Here is a 17,882-nt window from a genome sequence, read left to right on the forward strand (position 1 = left end):
AGTGGCATGCTAGATATTTGAGCTCTATTTGTACATACCATTTGGCATATCCGCGTGCTATAAAAAAAACTGCCCTCATCAGTTCTCCTATTTCAATAACGTCGATTTATCTCAATAGGGTACGTCCTTTCGGTCGCTAGAGTGATCCGTCAACATTCGTGTGGGAGGCGAGGATTTCCACTTGAGTATTAGTCCAAATCAATTAATTAGATAGGTACAATATGGCAGCCCCAAGGCTCACCTGCTGTATAGCATAACAAGGTCCTCAGCAAACACGTCGTTTTCTTTTCTACTTGAAACCCGCAAAACACACGTATCTTGCATAAAGACAATGGTAATCTAGTCAGGAAGGCCAGCTGTTGGCAAGAAATCATCGAGATGTACATGTGCCCTGTTTGTGTTCAGTTATAGTTGAAATCGTATGAAAATATGGACAAGCAGAATCCGCAATGAAGGACACGCAATCCGCTTCCTATTCACGAGATGAACCCATGTCTAACGACAATATATGCAGATGCTGAGCGTAAGCTAGTGTGAGAAGTTGCACTGCCAAGAAAAGACAACAGCTAACGCGGAACGCTAAAAAAATTTACACTTCTTGGCGGCTTGCAGTCCTGCTATACAATTTAACCTTAAGCTTACCAGAAATAAACATCTTTTTTATTCTTATTTACTATCTATGTTATACTACGTTATTTTTCTGTACGTCTAACGAATTTACAAAGGGAAAACAGCTAAGCCGTCTATCGTTCGCTCTTCCACTTTGTCCACCGGGAATCTGCCGTCCAAAAATGTACAATCTAGAATTCTGGCACCTGTCTCTAGAATATCAAAGGCACTTCTGTGTCAGACCACCTACACATTGATGGAATTATAAGCGTAAACTAAATTATTCAGCAATAGCTTAGTCGGCTCAAAGCTAGATCATAAATGCCACTGAAGTGAGTGACCGGATCTGACCACGCAGGTCTATATATATCTACTGGCTAAAAACCAACATAGTGAAAACTTTCATTTCCTTCGAGAACATTAGTAAGTAGTGCCGTTATTATTGTTTCACATCTCTGATGCTAATTAATGGTTGTAACTACACCCGTTGTTTTTTTAACTGAATTTTTTTTTGTAAAACACTTCAAAATGTTCAACAAGCACAAAGTACACGTGCGTAAAAAAAAAGAGCCAGATAAAGAGACGATAGTTCCATGTGGAACCCCGCACCTGTAATCTGCTGGCCAAGCCTGAAAAAGGTGTGCCTTTGTAGGCGATTTCCAGCTGTCTCTTCTACAATAGATGTCAATACTGCTGTAACCGTTGCTGCAACGATTTGTCAGTGTAGGCAGTTCCGTACAAGCGACCTGGAGGGAGCAACAGACACAATTACGGCTATATTCGTTGGCTTTCTTAAAGCTCGGACTACAGCATAAGACTGTGTGCTATGCTCAAATTAAGACCCGTATGTCGCTCCAGTTAGTAGACGTCAAAAACACGCCATACGTAACCTACAGCGGTAGGGCGAGTCAGAAGTGGAGAGAGCCTATGACCCAACAATGCCGCCTATAGAGCCTACAAAGAATTGCCTTTAGTTCCACGGATTTTAGTTACAACGTGAAACCCATGAACTAAGAAGTAACAAGAAAAAGTTTTTAAATTTAAAAATAACATAAAATTAAATAGCCTGCCATTTGGTAACTATTATTCTTGTACAGCTCTGCTATACAACAAAAGCTACTTCCAGCTACATTTAACTGCAATAGTTAGACAATATGTACATGCTTTCTCTACACTAAATACTTATCCCTGTACCTTTTTTTGATGATATGTTTCGGCGGTGTAACTCAGGTAGAACCTTCACAGAGCCTTAACAGAAATAGTATCTGTTTTTGGCAACGCAAAAAATGAACTGGGCAATAATCCTCTGGCTACGAACCGACTTTGATTAGCAAGTTATAGTTTGGGGGGTTTTCGATAAACTGTTTGACCTGCAGAAGTATCAAATTAGGGTGCTAATGCGTACTCGGTATTAGACTAAATGAGACCTATGAACTTGAGCTGATATGATGACACTTAAGATCAGTAAACAGTAGGATTAATATAAGAGATTACCCTGTGTCTAATATTTCTTTCCATTTGTTCACAGGTAAAAATCGCCTATGTTTAGCAGACATCGCTATAGAAGATCTACGAGAATTTGGCCGAGGCATCCGCCATTGTGGAACAATCTCAAAGCCTCACGTCTCTGGTCTAGACGAGGTGTTAGAACCGCGTAGTGTTCGTTAATTGCCCAGTGTGTATTTGTGTGTATTTTTCCATGTCCGTCATAAAAACAACTTTGCTCTTTGCTGCATGGCAGTTGCTGTTGCTGCTATAAGCCATTCATCGTCGTTCGAATCATCTATCTGTGTATTTACGCGTTAGCGTTCGTGAGCACCACAAGGCAACGGTGATATTGACGTGCATGCGCAGCATATCGTGTTCGCGCAAATTAACGTTGCAAAAAAAAGATAAGTTGGTATTGAGCACCGGCTCTTGCGTAGTTAGCGGACGTAACAAAAATTTGAGTTTCTTCCGCCTATGACGCTTCAAAGGGATCCTCCTGGTGTAGCCACGCGCTCAAACGTATCTTGCCTGCAGTTAAGTGCGCCTTCGCATTGTGGTGCATCACAAGTCCAAGCTAAGCCCTTGATTACGCGAACATCGTCACTGCCGTCCGACCTCGAGGGGTTTGAGCCATTGACGTCATCAGTGTCCCCTTTCGTAGCACCAACCCCGTGCACTGAGGGCTGGAGCGTTTCGGGCCCGGCAATCAGCAGCGTTGAAGGAGGCGGTAGAGCTAGCCGCATGTTGTCACGACTCGCGCCTAACGCATTCGTCGTCTCGCAACCGAGGGACCCGCTCTAAGCGCCACCTAACGATGAGCGTCTAGAGCGGCGGCGATCGCTTTTTGTGTACTGCGTCTGTCGGCAGGTGTTGATCGCCTCGGCAGTCGCCACAATTAAACAACAAGCAGCAGCGTTGCTTACTGCCCCAGCATCGCTAGAGGCAACAAAAGCAACCACAACATCAACAACGCAACGAGAAGCAACAACGATAACAAGAAAACTGCCGGTGTACGGTAACTGCTCGGCCAAAATCGAATACCATCGCCTCAGCGTTTTACCACCAACGCCATCACTACTATCAGCTATATATACTGAACACATTTCGGCATCGACAACATCGATACCAACGCTGAAGGCGTCAAACGACACCGGTTCTGCCGAGTCCGACTGCTATTGTTGCTGCGAGGATTTATGTACGAGATTCAGCAACCGACGTAAGTTAACACCGGCAAGTGTCGAAGTGTCAAACAATCAAGTGGAAGAAACAAAATCCGAGCTCTACTTATCACCGCCCACATCACCAGGGCGCCCTGGAAACACAAAGCCACGAAGTCAGTCACGTACACAAGTGCGAATTGCTACTCCCATAATGACTGGCACAGCCGACGGTCAGGCTGAACGAGGCGGAATTAAAAGCCTCTTCGATGATGAAGATTCGCAATGGATTTTAAGGTTCGATTCGATGCTCAAATATGCTGGGGCTGGAGTAGGGAACAGCCTAACGGCAAGTCAACCATCTAACGATCCTAACTCCACTGTTGATCGGACAGCTTCTGGTGCAATTCTGGGTGGTGGAAGCGTACCCTCGAGCCCATCTAGCGTTCGTCGGGCACGCGAAAAGAAATACTCTCTGCCCAATCCAGCGCTGACGTCAAGCTCCGTCAGCTCAGCAGCTGGACCAGCCGTGTCACGAACAGGTTAGTTGTAATTAATTGACACATGTAGCATCAACGATATTAGGGCTTATGAAACTGAATGTTTATCCATTTTGTATCGCCGACAGAAACCGAACTTTTATATATATATATATATATATACAGCGCAGTATTGCGCTTGGTCTTGCAAGACTGAAATCAGGTACAACTGTAAATGGGGTAACCCAAAAATTGAAATAAAACTGAATAATTGAAGAGTCGTATCGTTTCACATCTAATGTGATAGGAGATACGAAAGTTATTACAAACTGGAGCGAGTTCAACTGTGCACCGACGATGCTCCCAAATAATTTTAAAGTACTTCGGTATAAATCAATACAATGAGTTGTATGGCCATAGTAGTTATTGTCGTATTGCATTTTGGACGTATACTAAGGTTATGGCATTGTAACATAGCATCATACGAACTATAAAGATGGCACTACGACGCGCCTATTACAAATGTGTTGGGCCGTTGAATCCGGTTCTTTTGGAATAATTCGTCTGCTATGTTTACAAACATAAAATGAAAGCTATTTTTAGCTGTCCGGAGATCCTTGAGCGATTCTGTATATGTAGCACACATAGCACACAAATGTGATCCTAGTTCTAGTCGTTCTGCATAGTAAATAATTAAAATAGCAATAAAATAGAAGAATGTTGCTATTGATAAAGAGTAATATGTAAGGCGATAACATTGGTATTGATTAGAGCGTTTCCTACGAGGGATGCATTGTTGTTGTCGCTATTAGCGTGGCGCAGATGACTTAAACTTGAATTTTAGATTCACTTGCCATAAATCTGCACAAGCATTGCATCCTTCTCTGTACTAATCCTGACGCAAACAGGTATTTTCATGAAAGCTTTGTGATGTCCAGAGTCTTTAAGCCGGACAAAAAGCGAGATTGTAATCAATAATCTTCGGTTGGATATGCTTGATTAGAACAAGCTGCTGATACTTGATCAATTTCATGAACTTATTTGCACTTTTTTTTGTACCTCTCTTTATAGAATATTTGCCAATCACTGTATACATGTTTATGTGAGAAATGAGACCAATGCACGTAGGCTTCCGATATTAAACCAGCTCGAATATCTCTGCTTTCGAGCCTATTCACATTTCCCCACGTTAGAAAAACGTGGATGAATGAATACATGGGTAGTGCATGGTTTTTACCATATTTAGTGCTATATGTAGGTAGCTAGTTATATGCCTACAAATGACCGTAAATTTAGTTATACCCTTTTTTTAACTGAAATAACGACTAACTCTGCATTTTCTATTTTGTAACTTCCGTTTGTTACACTTATTTCTGCACTTTTATACGAAAGACTAACTTTTAGACAATAACTAATCTATATATGTAATTAAAAAACGCTCTTTGTTTTTTAGATCTTGTTTTATCAAGAAGCTTTACTTTAACTGGATAACCAAAATCCTACCGTGTTAATTATATATGAAGATATTCTCTTTTACCTAAAGCTTTAATGGGCAAGATGGAAACATAGCTTCGCAAAAATCTCCATCAAGAGCAGCATCGAATGCCTTTTCAGAGTCGCTATCGCCATAACCAAACACGTTTCCTTTATACGTGTAAAGTAGAAGCGCCTGAAGGGGTGAGGCGTTAATCAGAGAACGACCAAGACGACAAAGAACTAACTGCGTGCACGAGTCAGGAAAACTTTCAATGAAGTCGATAACTCTAGAATCTACGCCCACAAGCGTGTCCGACACCAGAGCTGTAGCAGTGTCCCGGGCACTTCTCGCAATAAATTCGTTCTTCGATGAGTCCGTTAGGCTCCACAGCTGAAACGGCAACCTGCTTGTGTGATTGCTATAGAAGGAAGAGATCGGCTCGAAAATAGTCTCAAGGTATTGCCGTTTTCGCCGATGTGTGTCAGCCACGTGGGTTTTTTTTCCCGACCCAAAAGTCGACCGATGTGAACCGAAAGCGCGAGCCGAGTAGTAGTCGTTTTGGTCGTTTTCTTCACCATATTCGTCATCACTGTACGTGTCATGGTCGTTGTACTGTGACTCAAACGTGTTCTCGTGGACAGGCACCAAAGGTAGGCGCTTCTCGTGCTCCTTACGTGCCTTCTTATTCTTGTAGGCATCAAGAAGGTCTTGATCATATTTCACCAGCGGAACAGAAAATGGCGTTGATAAACACAAAAAAATGTTAATTTCCTGATCGTCCATGTAGAGCGTACGTTTACTACGAGACTTCGGACCTTCGGTATCTCCAGAATTCTGTGCGTTTGGCATAAATGAAGGAAAAGTCTTGAGGGAGATAGAGCGTCGGTCGAAGTCCAGTACATTGTTGTCACTTTCCTCTGACGCACTTGCATCTAGCTTTGGTTCCTCATCGCGTTCTTGCACTGACGCACCTTTTACACTGTGGTTGTTCTCAGCATTTGATCCAGGTCCCATTATAGCCGGTTTACTGAAACTATGACTGATCGTATGAAACGGGATTCCGTACGACCAGGAGTTAACAACGAAAGGAAAATATATCATAATGGTGAAAAATAGTTGATGATCATCATAAAATAACGTCCGGGCTTGTGTATTAGACAATGCATACGACTTTTTCGTTTTGTTGGCAACTCGATTGTCTGCTCCTACACACCCCAGGATACACACAGCTAAAAGCAGCTCAGACCTCATCTTGTTACTATGAGACACTCCACACCTGACAAGCGTTTTTGAAAGCAGGTGATTAGTCGGGGGTTCGTCATCGAGCACAACCCACCCTACAGAGAGTTATGGCGAGGAGAAGTGGGGAAGCTTCGTTCACAAGTAATAACCAACATTATTATTATAGCAGGGCTGTAGGGTTGACAATCCATACTGCGAACGGCTCAAGTTGTTGGGGGAGTCTACCATGAAATATTGGCGTTACCTGGCTGCTGTCCTTTTGCAGCAAAGTGATGCCCAGGTGCCTGACTATAATATTTCTTTGTTATGCGAAGAATTAGTGCTAAAATTAATTAGCATACTTACCTGAAATTCTGTGAATTTTATCAGACATATTCCGTTACTTTATTCGACCCGAACAAAACTGCACCGTTCTTGATAAATCAGTAACAATGCGTTAGCTTTCGATTTTTTAGGCGTTAACTATGAGATTATCAGCAAAGAAGCTACGATACTTTGAAACGTAACAGCTTGTCATGATATCAAAGATAAGATGACACACTCGTGATCAGTGTTAGATAGTTTATTCAGATCAGTGATAGATATTTCAAGATACTCACAGTATCGGCGGAAGCAAATTGTTTAAATATGTTTACTTCACCAATAACAATGAATCTGTCATAAGCACGTACAAGATATATAGACACACAAACGTTATTTCCTGTTGGATTTGCATTGGTACATCTGTTTCTTATTTAGAGGTCACGACTAAAACTTGCATCTTGAAATTAGGGAACAGGTGCAGTTCTTCTATATTGCTTTTATTTAGCAACAACAACAACAATAGTTAAAAAAATGTTATCAGCATCGGCGTGTTGCAGTATTCGCTTTAAACCAATTTATAATTAATCTTCTTTGGCGTCAGTGTTTCAGGATGAAAGTACGGTTTTAGACAGATCTACGCAAATTATGTCCGCGCCGTCAGCTTTAAGAAGATAAAAACAAGACATTATTCAAATGCTGAATACCTGGCAGTTTTAGATTGCAAAATGTTTAATTAACGAACACGTAAGTTTTTCTGAGTAAGTTCGGAATAAGTGTAACGCAGGTATGCATTCCCTATTCATTGTGTTTTTTGACCCCTATTCAGTTTGTGTTTATGAGGTAGATTTTCAATACATTTGCTTGCAGTATCAAAAAATAGAGACTTGACGTTTGTCGTACACCTAGCGTCTGTTACGTATAATATACTAGAGCAGTTCGAACTGCTAAAACTGTGCTTGAAAAGAACGGTATCTAGACTAATAGTGATATCGTCATCTGATGAGCTCAAGCCCCTGAAAGTGCCCTTTAGCAATTGTTGTCTCCCTGTTATTATTAATACACATACATAAAAAGTTTGGTGTCTCAATTATTATAAGATATGACCTCTGTATTGAAATCATAGGCATATACATTTACAGCTAGTTCGTATATAGTGAAATCAAAACTATATAAATACTTGACCGAGGTGGATTATACAAGCTATAAAAAGGCTACTTTTTTAGGGCCGGCCTTATTCCCGACTGTGTAACTTTTTGCAAAAAAAAAAAACAGTGAAAAACACTTCTACAGAACTATCTCTTTCATGTTTGATGCATTTACATTACAACCCTTAAACACTGCCGGTTCAGTATATAAAAAAAATAATTGAAATAAAAGTGTTTATCTCAATCAATAGTTGTTACTAGCAATTACTGTTATCTATGTGCTAGACAATACCTAATATTGTCTAGCACGTAGACATCAACAAATGCACCACGAATATACGCCAACGATTTTTCATCTTGATGATTATTCTCCGCTGGATCCTGTTTGACCTGAAGACTTTTACCACGCTTCTAGCTAAGCAAAGAGCTCGCTCACGCATCTTCACACGCTGAATGTTCCTCAGTGTGACCCCACTGGATGCCGCGCCAGCGTGAACGAGTGAAAGAGCGTTATCATTACAACAGGTTAGCAGCATGCCTTCGCGAGCTCTCGAGGCGTGACCGTATGGCTAAGCCGTAAATGAGCGATCGAGTGACTCCTGTCGCGTTGGCCAGCGACAACCATTTTCGTTTGTGACACACACACGCATATATACACACAGACTCACGTAGATAGGCATTGTTATCTGGGGGGAGGGGGGAAACGGCCGCTAGCAGCTTTTCTTAAGCTGTAGCATTAACAACAACAACAACAACAAAAAGCAGAGGCCGATCCAATAGTAAAGAACTGATGCCAGTTACGGCTGAATGTTTAATGAAACTCGAACATATCTGTGTAAAAATATTACTTGTCAATCAGTAGGTGGACAATAATTTTTTCTGATCCAATATGCCAAAGAAATGTTTCGGCTGGATGGCGTTTGCGATGAACAGAACGAGCGAAAAAGACGCAATGATCGTTTTATGTTATGTTATACCTTCACTGTTGTTGTTGTCTTCAAATATATGCAGGTCATTGATTAATACTTGATACTGTTGAGAGGCTTTAAAATGCTCAAGTTTCCGTTCAGGGACATTAACATATGATTTTAATTTTGGGACCGGACGTACATCATCAAAAGTAAGTAGATGTCCTGTATATGTTTACGTTAGTTTTCGACATGGCCATTGGCCATGACTTACAGTTGCATTACGCTGTGAAGTGCAACATTACTAATCGCCGATGATTCTATAATTGAAAAATGGTTGTGGACTAATCCACCGATTCTCGAAGCAATCTGTCTCTTTCCTTTTTTTTGAACGTCTTCCAAACACTGTAGGGTTCCCATTCTTCCTGAAGCCTATGAATGGGTACAGAGGTCACCGCACCTGGGATATTTGGGTTCAATGGCCGGATGTCAGCCGCCGACAAGACCACCTTATAATGCTCTACTTTCATTTAAGAAATATATTATCATTTTTGCCATAGCACTCCACTTGAAATTATCCGCGAGAATGTTTCGAACTAGCCGGATGAACGGGTCGGTTACTGAATTTGAGCGCTATATACTTTCCATCGGCGAAAGAAGGGCTTTGTCGAGTGGCTGCTATTAGTAGCTACTGTCATTACATAGACTTTCATATTGAATTCATCCTTTCCCTCTCTTACCATTTCTCTCTATTTCGATTCGAACGGTGGTGTACATGGGCGCAGAAGTTTCGGCTCCCATAGAGTACTATATTCAAGCATTAGAGAAACTAGATAATGGAGAAATGGCTCACTCTTATGGCCAAGAAAGCATTCGCCTTCAAGGAATTGAGCAGGGTTATGTAGGGGCGTTACGTCGGGCTACTGAGGAGGAGGATGTGGGGACGATCGGCGCCAAAGATTGAGAAAACAAGGCTGGACCTACTAGCATTAGCAGCTTAAGCACTAAGGCGCCACTGCAGTATCCTGCATGTCCTGGCCTTACACCAGCCTCTAAACGTACTTTTCTAACAACGGAGCTTTTTATCTAACGGTTTTACGTGGATTGGCCCTCCATATCTTATTTAAGCTGCTCCTTACCAACTTTAACCCGAGACACTGACTTGTTTCTTATTCGACACAGATCTAGCAAAAACATATGGGCTTAACACAGCATTCAGGCATATGCCACCTTAATGTATAGTAAACGATCATATGGCCAGTTATATAAGTTAGCAAAAACGTACAAGATCACGAGACTCGGTAGACACACCGAGCTCCCCGGCGATGCTGTTCTACTGCAGCGCTGTTATGCATTGAAGAGAGCTTTAGTCCCATATATCACTCCGTTTCAAAAATATTTGGGCTTAAAACGCGCGTTTTAAAAGAAAAATTTAAGTCAACAAATAAGAATTTAGTTGAATTGCAGAAATCTTAAAGAAATGATTATAGGCATCGTTTAGGTTATTATTGTTATTTTTGGTATGATATAGCGAATATAATTTTAAGTCATAATTGCTCTACCTACTATTGTTTGTTACGATATTGTACTAGATGCACGCGCATGTTTGTTTACTACTAACCAAATTGGAACGCATCGCTATAGTAGAAGCTCTGTAGATGAAAGCTGCTTAGATATTTTATGAATGAACCGTTAACTTCTCCTTAAGGTGGACTGACCATTATTCGCAATAGTGAGTTTCTCCAGAGGGGTGTCTTCTAAATTCAGGTACCCCCGCACATCGCTGTTGCTTAGAACGGTTCAGTTGGCATTAGCACCTTTGCAACCGATGTGTTTGCATGTTGTTGCATGTTTTTCGATCACTGCATTTCGGATTTAATTTACGTCTGTTGGCGCACGTATTGCAGTCTCTCTTTAAAAATCTTTCACATAAACGCGCTCTCTTTGAGGTTCTATTTTCGGTTTGGTAATGGAAAAAACATCCCCTTAATAGAAAAACATCAAAACGGGCTAGTAATTTCAAACAAGCATTGATTCTGTTATATCTACATTGCGTAATTAGATATTTCGATATTATAATCGCCCTTGTCGCCATAGAAGAGCCGTCTCTTTATGATTGTGAGAACCCACTTTATCACGAAAGACATATATTTTTTTGAGAATTTTTATCTGGAGTTGTGAAAGTACCTAGCAGTACCGTGAGCAGCTGAAAGAACAATCTAACACCTGATCGTATTTGTTTTCGAAATTTGCCAAGTTTTTGCGGTGCGATCTCTAGAAGTGTGTAGAATAGTTTATGCATATATCGACACATACACTAGGCGTTAAATGACATCAACTAAATTTTATGTCCTACACATACTACAATCCATGCCAAAGCTGCTGCCGTCGGAGTCGATCTAATTATAACAAAATCAGCATTATTAGTAAACCATACCCCTCCCTACCGCCGTGGAACGTTTCATATGAAGTACATATAAGCTCATTGCCATGTTCGATAATTTACGCTCCACTCGCCCAGGCGTCGCAGAATCCCGAAAAAATTTCTATTACGGTTGAAAGTTTTGCTCGTATGCCCACTTCTTTCTATTGGATCAATTTTTTATGCGGATATTTTCTAGAATAAACAAGAGAAGAGAAATAGAAATGGACGAGAATGCCATATAACATAATGCGATCCCGACCGCTTTGTCTGCACACGGCCTGGCCTATGGATTGGAAGGCGCTTCTTCTTGAGGTAGTTGGTGGCCAAGCCAGTTCCTGAAGCGCGATCTAGCAAAGCGTCTGGCTGCTTGGCTGATTGTCCCTTTGGCTGACTGACGATCGACTTGACGCACTGAAGCACCCAGCAGCGAAATGACGAAACCATCATGACCGTCTAAGGATCAGGGGGCGCAGCAGCAGCTCTCACATTATCTAGTCGCATTTAGCTCCCGCGTCCGTTCGAGCTGTATGCAGGTATCACAGCCGATAGCGATGGCCCAAGTGACAGCGGACGAGACCGACCGACTGTTGCGTCGCTCTGTAGCGCTGTTGTACCTGACGTTACGTTCGGCGTCGAGTAGACCCGGAAAACGACACGAAAGCACGCGACGATTGCAGGTTCCGATTTGAAATCGACTCAGATTCGAATAGCGAAGAACACGAGCGAGCGCGAAATCAACCGCATAGAAGTGGTCGTAGTCGTCGTTAATCGACACATTTACCTCTAATAAATGTTTCTGAGGAAACAAAAACAAGAGAGGCGTAACAGCGACGATATGAGCGTTCTGCTCTCACTGGCTGTGTGCCGAAAGATTAAGCTTAGTGAAACAAGATAGCTTTAAGCGTCATAATTATGATCACTGCCGTCGTCGTGTCAGGTCAGCCTTGACAAAACTGCCATTCGAATATCAACGGTCACTCTATGAAGTACCTTTCATAGGTACAGGACGCCGGCGATGTGTACTGCTACGACGCCAGTAGCGCTAAATTGCTACCGTTGTCACGGCGTGCTCTGGAACAAGTAGAAGAGTCGAGATACTTGATTTTCAAATAAGGTAACACATTTTGCCGGTACAAAACACAATCTGAAAAACCTTAGAAGTGACAACCATTATGATTGTCATGTGCTTCAACCGAAGCGATTTAAATGTCGTTTAAATCGAATGTTTTTATTTCTAACGATTGAATTAACGTGTTGGAGTTCCTATGGCAACATCTTGCGTTCGATAATTAGCTACGTCATCGGTAAAATAAGGTACTAGGTAATTATATGTATTCATACCTTTCCTCACGCCTGTTGTTGCTAGCGGTTACAAGATGATGATGCTAATCTTGGCAAAATATAATGTTAAATATTGATATTCCCGCGTCGCTTCTAAATACACCATATGTAGAATTGCTTGTCTTCAAAGTAAGTATTTAGCATAGCCCGCCTGATTCTGTATTCGTCTGTCTGCGGACGGAGCAGAGGGATTCGCTACTGTTTCTGGGTTGTTGGCCGCATCGCTCTATCTTCATCCCGCGTGGGCCACAGCAAAGGTCTGAAGTTGCGAAATCGTGGACGGCTTTTCCTAATCTTTGCATTTCATCTCGACCAAATAGTGGCATTTCGTAGTTTTTTTTTTTCTGTTCTAACCATTCGTTTCCACTGAACGCAGCGAACGCTAGCACGCTACTACTTCTACTCCTGCCATTATTATTGCTACCAACAACCACGATCGGCCAACCTGAACCAGCGGATAGTTCAGGTCTGATAGTGTTCATGAATGCCGCGTCAGTATCTAATGTCCAATATACTCATTGATGCAATCCAATTGGTGACCTCTGCTCTGCTGTACAAAGCGAAATTCGGCAGATGTGCGTATTATAGTGAATAGGCAACATCCAGTGATTCAGCATTTATTAACTAATTTATAAGAAACAATAAACAGAGCTGACATCTTTTTTGTCACAGCCGAGATACATGTGACGAAAGATAGCCTGTAACTATAACATGGGCCATTTTGCGTTTAAGTTACCATTGAAAATAGCTTCTTAGAAGATTCAAGCTGTCTTAGTTGTTGATCTGGCAAATGTCAAATTAGCTGATTGAAAATAAAATAATCAACTTGAGACATTTTGCGAGAGCACCTTCGTAGAGAAAGCAATAATATGCTTGCTAGCCCCTTCTCGTTTTCGTACGTTACAATTGATTCATTGCACAATCGCCAAACTTCGAACGCTTTCAGTCGAGTTATGATCGTCTGTTCGATTTATTTTGTTGGCTTCAGATTGAACTGGGTGTGAACGTCAATATGTAAAAAATTGGCAGCAAGAAAAAATATATATATGTGTGAGCTATGCCCAGACCCGTAAGCCGCGTGATGCTAGGTGTCCCACGTCGCGTGATTTACCGGCAACTCGCCTATAAGAGATCGTCATCATTATCACCATTCCCTTCGACATTAACGTTGCCGCAGCTTTTTCTCCTCCAGTATTAAAACCAACCAAATATATGAAACGAAGCTATCGTATTTGTTTATATAATTGCGATAAAGATACAATTGATACCCTTATCAGCTTTATGATATGTGCCACAGAGCCGTTGTTAGGAAGGTTTTCACTTTGTCATGCTTGGTTCTCAGCAGAACATAAAGCCTGTTACGTTCGGGCAGAAAAATTGCTGTGGGAACGGCATATAATGTTCGGGATTAATGTTTTAGCTAGTTGGAGAGAGCATCTAAAACATATAAACCAAGCATTATTCTAGAAGATTATTTTGAAAAAAAAAAAAAGGACCAAAATTCTTCTCGCTGTTACGTTGTAGCTTTAGTTTAATTTGGCCAATTTATCCCTTGAACATATAAAACGGTGGTCTCTTTCTCGTATTTTGTTAATTTGTCGTTACTCGCCGTTAAGGAACAGTTCCTTTTTGCTTAATCAAGCCACTGTCTATCCAACTGCTTGTAATTAGAAGTGGAACGTATGAAAATCTGACCTGATTTTTAATTTTACGCCTTTTGCAATGAGTATATCGCAGACTTAAAATAATAACAATTTTTTTTTACTAGAGACGGCTTTAAATGAAATTTATGAGCAAAGATATAAACATTAGCATAATGACGATGACGTATAAGCCTTTTTATATCACTGAAACTAAAAACAAATTGTGAATGGCCAAACGATTCCCACACGGGCTTTATGTTGTCGTATACGTAAAACTGTTCATTCGATGTTTATTTTTCTCTAAACTGACGTTAGGACAAATAGATAGTGGCAACAATTCACAAAGAAAGAGGTGTCAGCATCGTGTGGCTCAGTAACGCCGATCCGTTTTTTAAATTAGAGGACCTTTATAGAAACTCGGCAATTACAATATACTGTTAGTTATAGCCTATCCTGCATTGAACACCAGGTGGCAGCACCAAATGAAAAATCATTTGCGGTGCATAAGTATTGTTTTTGCCCCGCGACGCGAATTGATTCTGAGCTATTTGATCTACAGGGGCAATACTTGGTTGTTGATGTTGTCGGCAATATGATATGTGTGCGTCGTGTAAAGGGACTGCAAGGTTTACTAACCCTTAATGACACTCAAGGTCAACGTATACATAGCCGTGAGTAATAAATTACATTGCCAATGCCCTTGTTTACTAGACAATAGCTAAGCAGCTGTACTGACAGCACATAAACGATAACTAATTATATACTGCCAGCTATTTCTTCTCTGAAAGTGACCTCTTACTTTTTTACATGTATCATCACTACTATTATATGTATAATATATAAAACACAGGCTGTAGTTGAGATTGATCTATTGAATACATCGTATTACCATGTTCACCAAACGACGGAGAAATCTTCGTTTTATATACTTCTCGTAATTTAGTTGACACTAATTCCTTAGAAATTACATCGATACCATTGATTGGTTTTTGTTGTTATCATTGGCAGTGAAAAGGTATTATTTCATAATTGCAAGCCATTTACTAACTCCTAAATAGAAATACGCAAGGTGGGTGATTAACGTTATGGCATTCGGTAACGTAACGAGATGGATATTCTTCTACTTACTTTATTTTGGTATTTTGTTATTGTATATTTACTTTTGTATGATATCGTAGGTAGATTGCTGTCAAGTAACCAAAACGAACTTTTCGTTCATTGTACATTTTTTCTATTGGCCGAATGGCGCATCAAAAAAAAACAGAAAGAATTGATCACGGGGTGAAACTGTGGACCAAATGTTTTTTTTTATGGTTCAACTAATACTCTTTAGCTAGCCCTATTGTATTTTTGTCACTGCCTCAATCTCTTATACTGTGGTTAGTTCGTTCACAAAATACATTACGCATCGATCATACGAATATCTCATGTTCATATAGTGCAGATCAATAGGCAGGTTCGTTAACGAGCAACGCAACGTCAAACGCTGCCAGTCGTATTGTATACTATATGTGTGGAAAATACGAGTCACGCAAACGTCGTCGAATAGACTCTATGCGTATTGTCGCCATACATTGAGGTATGTACGTGTATGATAATCTGCTAATGCATTCGTTTCTCTTTTTCCTGAATTTCGGATCGACGGAGCAATGAATCGGACACGGGAAACACCATCCCGCTCTCCCCTGTCACACCCCCGCGTGAACGTCGCCGATTCTCGTTCGTCTATTTTGGATCGACTTATTTATTCAACTGTTCAGCTCATCAAAATCAAACAGAGCTCTGATGGGGAACTGCGTCAATTATGCAGTTAACCACTGGCTGAATAGGTGACGGAAGGGCCGCTGGTTCACCAAAATAAAATAGGCGTTTACTTCCTAGAAAAAATATAACAGTTACTACAGAAAATGCTTTACTGACATTCGGCAAACACCATACAACTCTGAGAAAACCTAGCGGATCTGTTCAGCTTAAAATACGAAATACTACGTTCATGTACACGCTATGGAATTATGTACCAGATTCAACGGGCAATCTGCAATACGAATAAAGAAAACGTGTTGGCAGTTCTCAATACCGTGGAAGTGAGAATCTTATCTTTGAAGGCAGTATATTTATCGAAAATTTTTAGGCTGAATAGAAGCAGATATCTTTTTACATGTTATATGATAATATGACCAGACTAAATCTGGTCATTGGCAGATTAAATATGCGCCATTTTCATCGATGACTTTCTGCTATTTTTCTTGTAACGCCATAATCTCATCACTGTAGAATGTTTGTGATTTTTGGGCGAAAAATTCTGACCAGTGATTCTTACATGCTTCTATTGAAATTTAAAAGGATTCTGCAGAGACCGAAACAGATGGCAGAGTTTGGCGGATGGAAATACAATTGGGTAACTTTTTTGCGTCTGTCTCTGTGCCACTCAAACATTGAGTTTATTTTTGCAGTCAGCTTTTTTCAAATGGCTTAAAACTGTTGGGTGGTAAATGTTTAGTTACTTGGCGATGTGGCGGCTACTCACGTGTCAATCTTGCCCAACTTTCGCAATAATTTCAACAACTTTTTGCGTAATTGGTCAACCACTACGAGGGGCGTCTTTCGCATTGAAATTTTCAGAACGAACGCGACAGAACCGTCTTGGGGCCGTTTCAGCTGATAACGCATTTTGACCATAAAGAGCACAATTTTTTTATGGGCCTGGGAAACATTTGTGCCTCCATCGTAATAAAATTGGGAAATCTGCAGAAATTTGGCTCCTTTTGGAGGCGCTCTATCTTAAGTTTGAATGAATAAAGGCATTCAAACGGTGTTAGCGCATCCACTACTGTCAAGTCTCAATCTTGCAAACGACACTAACTCCGACCCGGCGCAACTCGTATTACTTGACATACATGTGCGGGTTTGAAGTTTTCTAGCCAAAAAAACGGTCCATACTTTCTTGTCAACCCAGAGAAATTATAATAATAATAATAATAGATCCTGTAACCTCTACACTCGATAGCTCTCCTGCTATTTCCAAGTCTCTTTTAAACTCAAACACGGTAACTAAAACTATGCTTCTATTGGGATCAACTGTTTTCTTTTTTCACAAAATAGATTGCATGAAATATAAGCTCTGCAACAGTATTTTCTATCTTAACGCATTTACGAAATTTAACGAATTTTAATTTTAACGAATTTTACTAGATTTGCGGCGTATATATAGGGCAATGACTTCAATTGAACCTGCACACCTACTGCTCTTTACAATATCACTACGGTATTCATATAAGCAAGATTTATTTGAAGATATTAGTATCAAAAATTCTCAGTGTACTGAACAGCAATGTAATATTCGCAATATGGAGCAAAATTCGCGACCTAGTAAGTAGGTCGTGTGATCAGAGCAGACGACTGACAGAGCGCAGTTTTCCCTTTTGTAAAAAAAATTCCAAATTTCCTTATTATTTCCCGTTTGTAGAGTGCCAAAAAAAAAATAATACTTACGTTTCTCCTATAATATATTATTGAGCCGAATTGAAGCTAGACGCCAAAGGCGACCGACCGGCATCCTGTTACTTTTATCTACATTTTTAATGATAATAAATATATAATACTTTGAAAAAGCGGTTCACCTGTCGAATTGTTGAATACGTTGAATCCTCACACGTTCGCAGTAA

At 40.6% G+C, this 17,882-nt stretch overlaps 1 protein-coding gene across 5 annotated transcripts in view; it reads left to right on the top strand.

Annotated features, from left to right (window-relative positions):
- LOC111262084 (CLIP-associating protein 2) overlaps positions 1-17,882 on the top strand; it is a 64,023-nt gene that overhangs the window by 16,405 nt on the left and 29,736 nt on the right. For 4 of the 5 annotated variants that reach the window (XM_022836073.2, XM_086968940.1, XM_086968942.1 and 1 more), the window contains one exon: positions 2,138-3,796. In XM_022836073.2, coding sequence (XP_022691808.1) covers positions 3,469-3,796 — 328 coding nt within the window. In that variant the 5' untranslated portion in view covers positions 2,138-3,468. Of the gene's footprint in view, positions 1-989; positions 1,686-2,137; positions 3,797-17,882 lie in introns of those variants that run through there. The other variant, XM_086968938.1, reaches the window with a different exon arrangement.

Source organism: Varroa jacobsoni, unplaced genomic scaffold, assembly GCF_002532875.2.
Source record: "Varroa jacobsoni isolate VJ856 unplaced genomic scaffold, vjacob_1.0 scaffold_66, whole genome shotgun sequence".
NCBI lineage: Eukaryota > Metazoa > Arthropoda > Arachnida > Mesostigmata > Varroidae > Varroa > Varroa jacobsoni.